Source organism: Rhinopithecus roxellana, chromosome 8 (assembly GCF_007565055.1).
Source record: "Rhinopithecus roxellana isolate Shanxi Qingling chromosome 8, ASM756505v1, whole genome shotgun sequence".
Taxonomy (NCBI): Eukaryota; Metazoa; Chordata; class Mammalia; order Primates; family Cercopithecidae; genus Rhinopithecus; species Rhinopithecus roxellana.
The window spans coordinates 100,112,633-100,127,344 of NC_044556.1; the positions used below are offsets into that span (position 1 = coordinate 100,112,633).

The 14,712-nt window shown below is 35.7% G+C and overlaps 1 protein-coding gene across 5 annotated transcripts in view; it reads right to left on the reverse strand.

Moving 5' to 3' along the window:
* The window catches only part of LYST (lysosomal trafficking regulator), a 229,277-nt gene that overhangs the window by 123,384 nt on the left and 91,181 nt on the right, over window positions 1-14,712 (reverse strand). For all 5 annotated transcript variants that reach the window (XM_030937161.1, XM_030937164.1, XM_030937163.1 and 2 more), the window contains 6 exons: window positions 13,369-13,530; window positions 11,763-11,919; window positions 10,645-10,871; window positions 10,075-10,141; window positions 3,269-3,378; window positions 402-828 (listed from right to left, as the gene is read on the reverse strand). In XM_030937161.1, the coding sequence (XP_030793021.1) occupies window positions 402-828; window positions 3,269-3,378; window positions 10,075-10,141; window positions 10,645-10,871; window positions 11,763-11,919; window positions 13,369-13,530 (1,150 nt within the window). The remainder of the gene's footprint in view (window positions 1-401; window positions 829-3,268; window positions 3,379-10,074; window positions 10,142-10,644; window positions 10,872-11,762; window positions 11,920-13,368; window positions 13,531-14,712) is intronic.

A 14,712-nucleotide genomic window follows, 5' to 3' on the forward strand; every position in this document is an offset into this window, starting at 1 on the left:
GAAAGAAAATGAAATGCAGACTGTCTAACAGGGGCTGGGAAATAACAGAAAGAAAAGCAGCTATAGGGTTTTATCCTTTTCTAACATCAGGAGCCACCCTAATCCAGTAATGGGACCAGGAAAGAAGTTCCATAAGGAACTCTAGGGGCTGATGACCCCAGAAAAAGTTGTATATGTGGTGTTCCCTTCACCCCTATAGAAAACTAAAGTATCTGTAATGGAGATTCAAGGCTATATGACAACTCAGGCTTTGATAAGTCAGGACCTACCATCACTAAATAAGGCAGTTAAGGTGAAGAACATGTTAACAGTGTTAAGAACACTACTACATTTTTACTGCTCAAGGAAAATTACAGTCTGAAAACTCTTCATGTACAAATCAGATAATCCTGTCATCATACCTGTACCATCAAAGCTGCTATCTGGTAAAATTAATGATTTGTTTCTTTTCTTTATTTTTTTTCCTTTTTCTGCCGTACTCTCAGCTTCATGGATACACTCCACATTAAACCACAGTGAAACACTGAAACCTTCTGATAGGTGTGGCCAGCAGTTTTGCCCCAGCAACGGCAGGTGGACTGGGGCTATGTGCCAAGATGAAAGCAGCCGATGGGGAAAACTCTCTCTATCAGCCTCTTTCTTGCTCCGTGAAACTCGTGCTCTTCTCAATAAACCCATGGCCTTACTGTTTAAAATCCCAGGATACTTTTGTGATGAAACACTGTTGCTTAGATTCGGAGTGTGCAGTAAAGGGAAGGTTAGATATTGTGAAGGGCTCATAGTAGTATCACTTTCAATAATTTTCAGAATACCTAGAAGAAGAATTTTCTAGAGAAAAGGAAAAACAAATGAAACTTTCTAATCACGTAATAAAGTACATAATTATCTTGAAATTTACATTATAAATGAAAATACAAACATACCCATACATATCAGTATTCCTATTTAAATACTTTCTATCTCCCACATCTTTAAAATTTTCATTTTTTCATAGCTGAGATAAAATATGAAACAGATTTCATTCTTTTTTTTTTTTTTTTTTTTTTTAAGACAGAGTCTCGGCCGGGCGCAGTGGCTCAAGCCTGTAATCCCAGCACTTTGGGAGGCCGAGACGGGCGGATCATGAGGTCAGGAGATCGAGACCATCTGGCTAACATGGTGAAACCCCGTCTCTACTAAAAAAAATACAAAAAACTAGCTGGGCGAGGTGGCGGGCGCCTGTAGTCCCAGCTACTCAGGAGGCTGAGGCAGGAGAATGGCATAAACCTGGGAGGCAGAGCTTGCAGTGAGCTGGGATCCGGCCACTGCACTCCAGCCTGGGCGACAGAGCGAGACTCCGTCTCAAAAAAAAAAAAAAAAAAAAGACAGAGTCTCACTCTGTCGCCCAGGCTGGAGTGTAGTGGCATGATCTCGGCTCACTGCAACCTCTGCCTCCCAGGTTCAGGCTATTCTCCTGCCTCAGCCTCCGGCCTCAGCCTCCGGAGTAGTTGGGATTATAGCTGGGATTACCCCCACAACCCCCAGCTAATTTTTGTACTTCTAGTAGAAACAAGGTTTCATCATGTTGGCCAGGCTAGTCTCGCACTCCTGACCTCAGGTGATCCACCTACCTTGGCCTCCCAAAGTGCTGGGATTACAGGCGTGAGCCACCATGCCCAGCCTTCATTCTTAAAATATGTTATCTTTTGTGGTTAATTTGTTTCATGTTTAGATTTTTTTTTTTTTAGACTGAGTTTAGCTCTTGTTGCCCAGGCTGGAGTGCAATGGTACGATCTCAGCTCACTGCAACCTCTGCCTCCCAGGTTCAAGTGATTCTCCTGCCTCAGCCTCCTGACTAGCTGGGATTACAGGTACATGCCACCACGCCCAGCTAATTTTTGTATTTTTTGTAGATACGGGGTTTCATCACATTGGTCAGGCTGGTCTCGAACTCCTGACCTCAGGTGATCTGCCCGCCTCGGCCTCCCAAAATGCTGGGATTACAGGCGTGAGCCATGGTGCCCTGCCTTAGATGTTTTTTTGTTAAAATTTTTTTATTTTTAATTTTTGTGGATACATAGTTGGTACATATATTTATGGGGTACCTAGATTTTTTGATACATATTTAGATTTAATAGTTATGATTTGGTTTTAAATTTTAAATTAAAAATAATACTTATATCAAGAATCATTTCTACCAACGAAAAATGTTTATTTCTAAGTAAACTATGGTTCTTCTCCCAATTATTTTTAAATCAGAGATATAACCAGAGACATTACATATTCTCCAGATTTCTGACTTTAGAGCATGACTGTCTTCATAAAACTGAGTGTTCAATTACTTTCCAATTTATTTCACATGATTTTTTCATATCAAGTAAATTTTCTTTCATCTGTGTTTGGCAAACTGAAACAAGGTTTTAAACTTTTATTTATATTACAAGTTTTTGGTTAAACTGAAATGTAGAATTTATAGAAAATACAAGAGGAAATGCACATTTAATTAAAGGCAAGAACAATGACTAAGGAGAGAGAAGGAAAAAAATAAAAAAGATTAACCTAGTACAATGTCCTATTCATGCTTAAAATAACACCTGATGTTGATTATGATAATGACAAATATACTCAGAAGAAGTAATAAAAAGCATTCCACAAATATAGCAGCCAGTTTTCAGTGATCTACACTAGTGGTTTTTAACCTACGTTCCACAGAGCTCCCTTAGGAACCTTGGGACTGGAGCAGGGTGATAAAGTGGGCAGGGCTCTGGAACATCCAAATCCCACTATGAAACAGCTCCAAAGTTTTCTCTCTTATTTGCTTATGCTTCTAGTCAAGGTTTCATTATAAAAATGGGTTTCCTAGCAAATAATAGTTTAAAAGACACTAAGCCACACCAATGGAAAGGGGAAGTGTAGACAATAACTGAAGAGTATAGTGGATAATAACCTTTTGAGAAGGATAATCCCTAAGATGGTTATAACTATTTACAATTAAGTTCTCTTTAGTAATTAAAATTATTCAGCTTTTCTGAAGCACAAAAATTGGGGATGGGGTGGGTAAAGAAAAGATAATCTCAGTGATATGTCTGGTTAATCAAAATTGAAGTGAAATGGTTAAAATATATGCAAGTAATTGAGCATTTCACACATAATAACATGAAATTGACTATACCAATTGTCACATCAAAAGAGCTTAGTAACATTTCTAAATAATTAAAAATACATTCTATTAAAAATTATAAGTGAAAGAATTTATCAGTGAAAAATGTAAAAATTATAGCATATTTACTGTGCAAGGAGATTTCTCCAGAAATATTCTCAAAAGAAGGGTTAGCTCTTCTGAACATGTTCTTGAACTCATCAAAGATACCAAAAGATCCACCAATACTTTCTGGCATGCTAAATTAAAGAAAGAGGAAAAAAATTAAGGCTAGTACACAATTAGAGGAACAAATGAGCAATTTCACCAAAAGAGCTAAAATACTATTGTCACTTTTTGAATGGATTATAAAAAAATCTAGTATAGCAATCACAAAATTTGCTGAAGAACTAGCCATATAACTAAATGTAAATCAACCAACCAACCGTCAAAAACAACAAAAACCACTTTTCTTTTTAATATATATATTTTTTTAGACAGAGTCTCATTCTATCACCCAGGCTGGAGTGCAATGGCATGATCTCAGCTCACTGCAACCTCCACCTCCCAGGTACAAGTGATTCTCCTGCCTCAGCCTCTCGAGGAGCTGGGACTACAGGCATGTGTTACCACGCCCAGCTGATTTTTGTATTTTTAGTAGAGACAGGGTTTCGCCATGTTGGCCACGCTGGTCTCAAACTCCTGACCTCAGGTGATCCATCCGCCTCAGCCTCCCAAAGTGCTGGGATTACAGGCGTGAGCCACCGTGCCCGGCTGGCATGAGCTCACTTTTCTTAAAGATTAATTAGCTACAAGTAAACTAAGGGCATTCTTTAAAGAAGCATAAATCAATATAATATTTGTTAAGCTAATACTTCTATATCATAAAATAGTCTGCTAACTTCTAATCTTGAAAATGTTTAAATTATATCTATCACTTTTTAAGTACAAAATTAGATGACAAGTAGTGGAAATATTAAAGATGCTTTAAATACTTAAATATTACCAACTATTTAGTTTGAACATTTTCTTTATTCCATCATAGGTTTAGCATAAAACATAAATGATGATACACAAATTCACAGAATTCTTTAGAGCAAAATAATAACTAATATTTGTAGAGCAAACTATAGTGTTCAAAGTATTTTTACATGCTTTATTTCAGCTGATCCTCACCAAAAACAAAAAACCCTACAAAATAAATATTATCTCCACTTTGACCTGAAAGAAATAATCTTGATTTAAAACCTGAGATAAGTTTTAAAAGATTGGTAGTTTTGGAAGACCTAGAGGTTAGAGAATAGAAGCTGTATTTAAGCAACATATTTTGCAGAAGCAATGAGCTGACACAGTAGCAAAATAGTACATACATCTAGAGAGACTACTTGCAATGAGACCATAAAATAGCATGGACTTTGTCCTATACATAACATGAATCCATTAAAGGTTTTTAAGTAGGAAAATAATATGATCAAAGTGTGTGTGCTTAGTTTGTTTTTTTTTTCCAGTTCAAAACTAACGGATTCCAGTTAAAAATGGGGGAATGGATATATACACTTGCTTCTGCGTACTACTGAAAACTCACAGCATTAAAGTACAGAATTATAAGAAGGAAGAAACCCATTAACAGCAAAAATATGTGGGGGCAGTGGGCACTGGGGCACATCTAGTGAAAGATTTAAAGATATTTCTTGAAGATGGAAAAGCAGATGGATAAAAGACAAAGCTGCAACCTAGAATTCCTTTGAATTAAAAAGAGGTTCAGAGCAGTAGGAAGCCGAGCTGTCCATCTAAGGTCTGGAGAGAAAGTGAGAGTGCAGCTGACAATACAGGGATTAATGAAAGGTTTGTCTGTGAATATCCACCTCTCTCCTGTTTCTCAGTACAGAGCACAGATAGTTCAGTATTCACTTTTAGGTCCCAAACCTGATAACTCTTCTCTAAAGAAATGAAATGGATTACCAGGCAAAAGCTCAGGTATATATAGGCTTTTAGCATCATGGCTACCGAGTGTAACTGTCCAGTCTGCAGACTGAACAAACTGCCTAACCAGAGGGAAAAGCAGAGACTAAAATAAAGCATGAACGCTGTATGCCAAGCCATGTATCCTAGTTTTGGGCTGTGATGCCTGGATCAAGAAAGGGATGCCTTTTTTTCTCAGCACAAAGGTACTATAAGCCAGCCAAGCCCTATATGTGAAAGACGCATTTTTCTAAGGTATGCAAACTGCCATGCAGGGTAATAGTATCCCTAATGGTCCCCTAAAGTAAAGCTCTCTTCATTACAGTGTTTGGGAAGCCCCTAATCATCCAACGGCACATTCACACTGAGCTCTTCAACATACTACCCACTCAGGAAAGAGGCCAAAATAGAAAATAAATTCACTTTCACAGTATTAGAGGAAATCTCCAACAGTTTTACTGAATACAAATAGGCTAAAAAGGCTCATAAAAATATTAGAGAATTAGCAACCTAAAGCAGTAAAAACAATACTTAAAAAACAAGAAACAGACAAAACTGACCCCAGAGGAAAATGAGATAATTTGGGGACAGAAGAAACTTTAAGATGTTTGTTACTATAATCAAATATATACAAGGAGATATTATATCCTTATAGGAAAAAGAAATAACCAGAAAACAATCAAACAAAAAAGAGTTCTTAAATATTAAAATTACCAAAATGAAAAGTTAAATAAAAGGTTGGGATTGAAAAAATGTCTCAAGATGTAGCATAAAAACAGTGACACAGTCAATACAACAGGAAAGATAATCTTACCTTTGCAAGATCAATTGGGAAGGCTCAAGATTACAATTAGAATACAAGAAAAAAAAGAGGAGGGAATATGGAGAGGAGAAAATTATTTTTTAAAATAATAAGTCTTCATGATCCTGTATTAGATCTAAGATATGACACTAAAAGCAAAGCAATGAAAGTCAAAATAGACAAATAGGACTTCATAAAAATCTTTTAAAACGTGCTATCAAAGTAAACCATCAAGAAAGTGAAGAGACAGCACAAATAATGGGAGAAAATATTTGCAAACCACATATCTGATGAGGACTTTCCATCTAGAATACATAAATAACTCTTACTATTCAATAATCAAAACACAAATCACCAGTATAAAAATGGCTGAAGGATTTGGATAGACATTTCTCTGAAGAAATCCAAAGAAAATATGCAAATAGCTAATAAGCACACTGCTGTGGTGTAAATATCTGTCCACTCCAAAACTCAAGTTGAAATTTGGTTTCCATTGTGGTAGTGTTAAGAGATGGGATATTTGGGAGGTGACTGGGTCATGAGGAGTCTGCCCTCATGGGTGGGATTTATGCCCTTATGAAAGGGAGAGTTCAGCCCCCTTTTGCCTCTCTTCCTTTCTGCCTTTTGCCATGTGAGGATGCAGCAAGAAGACGCTTGCCAGATGCTAGCACTTTGATCTTGGACTTTCAGTCTCTAGAACTATGAGAAAATAAATTTCTGTTCATTATAAATCACTCAGTCTGTGGTATTCCCTTATAGTAGCACAAAAGGGACTAAGGCACACACAAAGATATACTTAATACATTAGCCTTCAGGGAAATACAAATCAAAACCACAGTGAGATACCACTTCATATCCACTAGGATAGATGTAATTAAAAAGGCATATAACAACTAGTGTTGGCAAGAATGTGAAGAAATTAGAACCCTTATACACTGATGGTAAGAATGTAAAATGGTATAGCCATTTTGGGCAATAGTCTGTCAATTTCTCAAATGATTAAACACAGAGTTACCATACGACCCAAAAGAAATGACTCAAGAGAAATGAAAACATATGTTCACACAAGAAAACTGTACATGAGTGTTCATAGCAGCATTATTCATAGTAGCAAAAAAGTAGGACAACCCAAATGTCCATCAACTGAAGAATGGAAAAATCAAATGCAGTATACCCACACAGTGGAATGTTCTTTCAGCCAAAAAAAAGAAGCAGAGAAGGGAAAAGTAACTTTATAGTGGAGAGACCTGACAAACACTACTTAATGCAAGTGATCAGGGTCAACATCAGCAATTATAAATCATGTTGACAATATGTACCCTTGATATGATTTAATGACAATGGCACTTGGCTTCTATGATCTTCCTCTCAAAAGCCCATACCCCTAGTGTAATCATGACTTTTGACCAAGGTGCCAAAACTTTCATTCAATGGGGGAGGGACAGCCTCTTCAACAAATGGTGCTGAGAAAATTGGATATTCACATGCAAAAAAATAATAATGAAGTTGGGTCCTTACCTAACCCCATATACAAAATTTAACTCAAAATGAATTCAGGACCTACATGTAAAACTATACATCTCTCAGAATAAAACTTACGGGGAACACTCCATAATATTGGATTTGTCAATGATTTCTTAGATATGACACCAAAGGTACAGCCAACTAAATAAAAAAATAGATAAATTGGACTTCAAAATGAAAAACTTTTGTGCATCAAAGGATACTATCAACAGAGTAAAAAGACAACCCACAGAATAGGAGAAAATATTAACATATCACATATCTGATAAGGAATCAATATCCAGAATATATAGAGAACTCTTAAACCTCAACAACAAAAAAAGAAACAGCCCAATTCGAACATAAGCAGAGGGCTTGAATAGACATTTCTTCAAACAAGATATACAAATGGCCAGTAAGTACATGAAAAGAGGTTCAACATCACTAATCATTAGGGAAATACAAATCAAAATCACAAGATAGCACAATGAGAAAAATGTCAAACAAATTCTAATACAGGGACATTCTTCAAAATACCTGACCAGTGCCCCTCAAAACTATCAAGGCCAACAAAAGCAAGGAAAGTCTGAGAAACTGTTACAGTCAAGAGGTACCTAAGAAGACATGACAACTAACTATTATGTAGTATTATCCTGGATAAAATCTTTGAACAGAAAAAGGACATTATGTAAAAATTTAAGAAATCTGAATTATGGACTTTAGTCAATAATAACATATCAATATAAGTTCATTAATCATAATACATATATCACAAAAAGTTAGATGTTAATAATAAGGCAAACTGGCAAGGAAGGGTGTAATGAGGGAACTCTATAACAGCTGTTCAATTTCTCTGTAAATCTAAAGGTGTTCTAAAAAATAGTCTATTAATAAAAACTGAAGGAGAATTGCTTAACCTGGGAGGCAGAGGTTGCAGTGAACTGAGATCGCACCACTGCACTCCAGCCTGGGCGACAAGAGCAAAACTCTGTCTACAAGAAAAAAATAAAAAACAAAAAAACCTGAAAAAAACGAATCCATACAAAGTAAGAAATTTAAAACATGATTAGAGAACTAAAGTGCTGAAACATGCTACCACATGAATGAAGGTTGAAAGCATCATGCTATGTGAAAGAAACCAGTCACAAAAGACCACATATTCCATGTATATGGAAAAAAATCCAGAAGAGAAAGTAGATGAGTAATTGCAGAAGAATCCGTGTAGGGGAGGGTTAAGAGGCAATAGGCAATGACTGCTTAAGGGTACAGGGTTTCTTTTGGAGGTGATGAAAATGTTCTAAAATTAATTGTGGTGATGGTTGCACAGCTCTGTAAATAAACTGCCTACTACAAAACCCTGAACTCTACACTTTAAACAGGTGAAAGTTATGGTATGGGAATTCTATCCCAATAAAGCTGTTATTAAATAATGGAACATAATTTCTCAGAGTTAAAATGGAAACACATATTCAGAACATAAGGGTTCACTAAGTGCCTAGCGTAATAAATAAAAATACACCCATATACTAAATAAGTAAATGAATGAGAAGAGAAAGCTTTTCCTTACAGTACAATCTCAGTGAACAAATGCAGAAGGAATGATGGAAATAGAAAATCACTATTTGGCAGATACCACAGAATTAACTGTCTCAGTCAAGAATCATCATACTTTCATATTTTTCCATAATACTAAAATTAGTGGATAAAAGAATGAGAAAAAGTATATTTACATAGTCTCAAGTTATCTTCCCACAAGATACTTATTAATTATAAAGGGATAATAGCAACTTTACAATAGAGAAACGGCAAACACCTCCTTAACCACATGATCAAAGTTAACATCACCAGTAGTAAGATCCAGATATCATAAATCCTTTTGATTTGATGCACTCAGAAGGACCCAATATCACTTCTGAGTATTCCTGCCAAAAATGTATAACCTGAATTTAATCATGAGAAAACATCACACAAACCAAAATTAACGTCTCATGTAGGCTAGCCTTAAATTCTCCAATTAAAATGTAGATTTCTTGTGATTAGCAATCATATTATACATTCATTATGACTTCCTCAAATGTCTGAGGAAATACCAAGTACAGAGTAATCAATATCAGATATGGCAACAACATGGCGTTAGACTGGGTTACAGTCCCCACAATGCCACTTCTATGTATATGATCCGGAACAACTCAACCCCTTGGAATCTAGATTTTCCTCTCTATGAACATACTTGCACTCTGTCTATTTCATTGTGTTGATCTGAGGAACAAATGGGATAATGCATATAAAGACGCTTTTTTGAAATCACAGAGCACTATGCCAATAGAAGACTTTTTTTTTTGAGACAGGGTCTTGCTCTGTCACCCAGACTGGAGTGCAGTGGCACGATCATGGCTCACTGCAGCCTTGGCCTCCTGGGCCTAAGTGATCCTCCCACCTCAGCCTCCCGAGTAGCTAGGACCACAGGCATGCGCCACCACACCTGGCTGATTTTTATAGATGGGGTCTCTCTATATTGCCCAGGCTGGTCTTGAACTCCCAGGCTCAAGTGATCCGCCTACCACCTCAGCCTCCCAAAGTGCTGAGATCACAGGCATGAGCCACCACATCCAGCCAGAAGCTATTATTATCAACTTTTTACATAAAATAATTTCAGAGCTATTGTTTAAAACAAACAGTTTCAACTTACCTTGAAAATCAGAATCGGCCTGTGTTAAAATACTCAAGAACCCTCCTAAAAGATTTTTCACAGTTCCCTGAAGATTACAAAAAAAAATACAAAATTAAATTACTTACCTCACAGAAGCATGAAACAACTGTAATGTCATAATAAATTATATGATAGGGTATCTACTATATATGTATATATGTATTTTAAAATGACTAAAAAGACTACTATGTGTAGGATTATACTAATTTTCATTTTCTTTTTATACCGTTTTTAAATTTTCTGATTTTTCAAAACAGTGAGCATATATTCAAATTAAATGCATTTAAAAAAATATTACCCATTCTCAGAAATAGATGAGATTTTACTACTGGCTAGCAAAGGTCATTAATTTTTTATGCTACTTTAAAAAAACTATGGAATTAGAAGATTTTGGAATACCACTTGTAGGTAAAAACACACCTGAGGTATCAGAAAAGATAAGTAATCATCTCAAATAATTTTCAGAAAAGTTGGGTTATACATAAGGAGATATTATTGGGTGATGAGTCTGATAAATATTGATCATATTTAACTAAATGAATCTTTTACCTGTTGCATGAGCAGAAAAATATTCTTTTCTTTCTGCCTAATAATTCTCAAAAAACTCTCAAATACATGGGCAAGCACATCAAGCTTGGCTTTACTAGCAGAAAGCAAATTTAATTCCAGCATACAAATCTCAGGATATATTATTTCCCCTTGAGTGAGGTTCTCGAGTAAGTCATTTGGACTGCTTGATGCACTGAAACCTTCTGTTTCAGACTTTAAGTCTACCCCTGAAAAGAGAAAAACAAAAGATTATTTTTATTCCCTAAACACTAAATATTTCAAACTTTATTAATCATTTAGAAGATCTAGTGGCAAAAGTACTATTCAGAGGATGCTTACAAAACCTTTTCCAATCTTTTCCTACAACACAACTTATGACAATGATATGGGTATTCTGAAGATTAATAAGTTGCCTTAAAAGCAATTTTCATCTTCAGTAGAACTACAAATTTTACAAATAAACAAGAATTTTTACAGACATATGATACAGATTTAACACATCCCATGGACACAACTTTAAAAAAAAAAACCTATTCAAACTTTCTGACCCCCCAAATACCTAAATCACAGAGCAGTTCAATTTGCCTACCCAAATCTTTGTGAAAATAGCAGGCTTGGCTATTGGTTGGATGAATTATCGATTTTGCCGACTTCATAACTGAGAAACAATCCTGTTTTATTGAATATTGCATTTTGGAAAAATTGACTTATAAGATCTTTTAAGACTGCTGTGCTCTTAATAAAACGTTGATATAGTTAAGAAATTCATAAATTTTACCAACCAGTTACGATTACAATATCACCCAGGTTATCTATTTCTATTTTATTATCTATTTCTAGTATTTATTGTCTTTCACACTAGAATATACATGAAACTGGGGAAGTTGTCCTTCACTCCATGTTCTTAGGCACTCAGACGATGTTTGTGATAACAAACTATATTACTTTGTTGCATGTATGAATGCCAGACTGTTGGAAAGATCAATAAAATGATAATGCAACACACTTGTTAAACTGTAAGGCAATACAAAATTCTAAAGTGGTATTATTATGAACCATTTTGCTATTCAATGATCTGGCTTGCAGATCTAATCACAAGCACTTCAATTATATTTTACCATCATCCTGGGTTTTGCCATCTTCAGGATTGCTTTCACTATCTGCTTCATAACCTTCTTCTTCAACTAAAAGCTTAAAACTACAACACTGAGAATCCTCAGCTTCTTCTGAAAAATCACCAGGCTGGGATGACAATTCTTTTGCAGATTGATGACTCTATAAATCAGTGTAATTCAAAGGTAAAAGTTATAATATTTGCTTGTTTTTAGTTATAGAATACTTATCATTCAAAAGTCATGTTAAGGACAGTTTCAATATTTTCTTAAAGAAAAAAACTTAGTAATATGAATCATTATAAATTATGAAATTCACTCAGCAAAATTTCCCAGATGCTTTCAGACAACTTAATACCTCAAAAAAGGGGGTTTCTAACAAAGTAAGTTCTAACAAAGTAGGTCATTTATTTATTATTTATTAATAAATAAATATATGTAAGAAATTTCATTCTAGTTATACAATAGGAAATGACTAAAAACCACAATGTGGTGAAATTTTACTTCATACAATTTAATACTAATATGTATTATTTGTGCACATTTGTTAATAATAAAGATTTTTTCATAAGGATTTTTATAAATGCCTCATAAATTAGGTACTAGAGCAGACAAGACATTTTTTTCAAAGGGATTAATTAAAATATCTCGGAATGCAACTGGCTACATAACAAGCATCTCAGAAATCAAGAGTTCCAGTATTAACTTCCTGTGTAAGAAAGAAATTTTCCTTTTCTTATAAAAATGTCACTAATACCTTCATTTCAGAAAACATTTTCACCTAAAGAAGCTCAGAATACTTCATCATTGTAACAACAATAAAAGGTAGAATAAAGTAGGTATTTTAACATTTTACAGTTAATCAATTCAGTAATATGATGAACATATTAATAGCTATTTCAGCATGTTTTTAAGTTATGCCAAATAGTAACATACAATGTTATTTCAAAACCTTATAAAACATCATATACATGGCTAGATCAAGGAATTAAAAGAGAAGTTATATAAAAAATAAAGGACAGATGGCAATTAAAGGTAAAATAAACATAAAATGAGAGGGAAATGAGCTAATTACGCACCATATAATTTTAGGAAAGAAAATTAAAATAGTTGTTTTAGGAAAAAACATTAAACAACTAAAACATTGTGATTACTATTTTCTATGTAAATATTAGTCATTTTTATGTTGAACGATTTAAAATTAATGTGAGTAGAGAGTTCTGGAAATATTAGCTGTACCACCAAAGAACTAGATAGGATAGGTAAATCATCACCATCCCTGAATTAACATTTAATAAACTATCAAGTATATGTAAAATATACCAAATCAAGTAATATATTTGTCTTAACTGGAAGTAATTCTCAGTAAATTTCCAGAATAGATAAGGAAAAGCATATCATATTGCTCTCCTGTTATGTATAAGACAGGGCAATGACAAAATACTGTTCATCCCATCATATATCCATCACGTGGAGTTAAGATCCACTGAACTCATCTGACCAAGTCCTAGTCCATATGCTCTAATGACATTGATCAGCATCCTAGTCTCATCCCAACTTCCACCTCTGCTGGTCATACCCAAAGAACACAACTACATGTTGTTATTCATACCTTCTCAGTCACAGCATCACTATGTTCAAAATCTGCTGAATAATTCCCGAGGGCAACTCGAAGCAGGGCATCAAATAAAGGCTTTGCTAGTTGTGTTTCAATCACCTTTGACTGGGAAAGATGGTCCTTCATTTCAAATAATATATTTTCCACAGACAAGTTCTAAGGTAAAATAAAAGAGACTAAGAATATTAATAACTATTTAAAAAACTAAATGATGAAAAAATAAATATTTACCTAACTATAAAGCTAATCCATTTACTTGCAGTTGATATGAAAGTAAAATGACTATATAAATATCTAGCTCTATACAAACATCCTGTTAAAATTAATAACATTTTTATTGATAAAATACTTAGTTCATCTTATTTGGTTTTCATTGCAGCATGGTAAAGAATGGCAAGAAATGAAGCTAAGCAAAGAAGTCAAAGCAAGACTGAAGAGATTTGTGCACTGTGTTAAAGCGTGTGAATTTCAATTGTGGAAATTCAGTGTGGAAGCATCAGGACTTTTTAGAGATAAGGCAACATGGAGGCTGGAACTGAAGTAGGAAGAGCCTGTTGGCTGGCTGAACAGTTAGGGGTAAGTTAGTGAGGACAGAAGAGGTCTGCCATATTCCCAGTCCCTGGATTCCTTTTTTTTTTTGAGACGGAGTCTCGCTCTGTCGCCCAGGCTGGGGTACAGCGGCGCGATCTCGGCTCACTGCAAGCTCCGCCTCCCGGGGTTACGCCATTCTCCTGCCTCAGCCTCCCGAGTAGCTGGGACTACAGGCGCCCGCCATCTCGCCCGGCTAGTTTTTTGTATTTTTTAGTAGAGACGGGGTTTCACCGTGTAGACCAGGATGGTCTCGATCTCCTGACCTCGTGATCCACCCGTCTCGGCCTCCCAAAGTGCTGGGATTACAGGCTTGAGCCACCGCGCCCGGCCCCTGGATTCCTTTTTAGTAGAGAAATGATCTCAGGAGAAAACTTGTAAGAATGTGAGGGAAAGCAGAAAAGGTTAGGGGAAGAATCTGGACAAAGATGTGGTTTTAGGAGAAGTCTGGTCCTAGCCTCATTTCCTGGGAAGCTCTGGAGCCTGAAGTGCCCCACAGTGATTGTCGCCACTTCTTAGAGCCACATCTATCAGCATTAGCTATGAGCATCCTTCCCGGGCAACTCCCTGGGAGGCATCTCCCATCGGCCAAGGGCGATTCCTGGAAGACGGGTGCTGATGTGCAGATGGTGAATGGGTGATCAGTTTGGTAAAGGAGATCTGGGCAGGGCAGCCAACAGCATCACACAAAGATTTAGATCTTTCAACTTTGAAACACAATATCCATTATTCTTCATCTGACACTTAAAA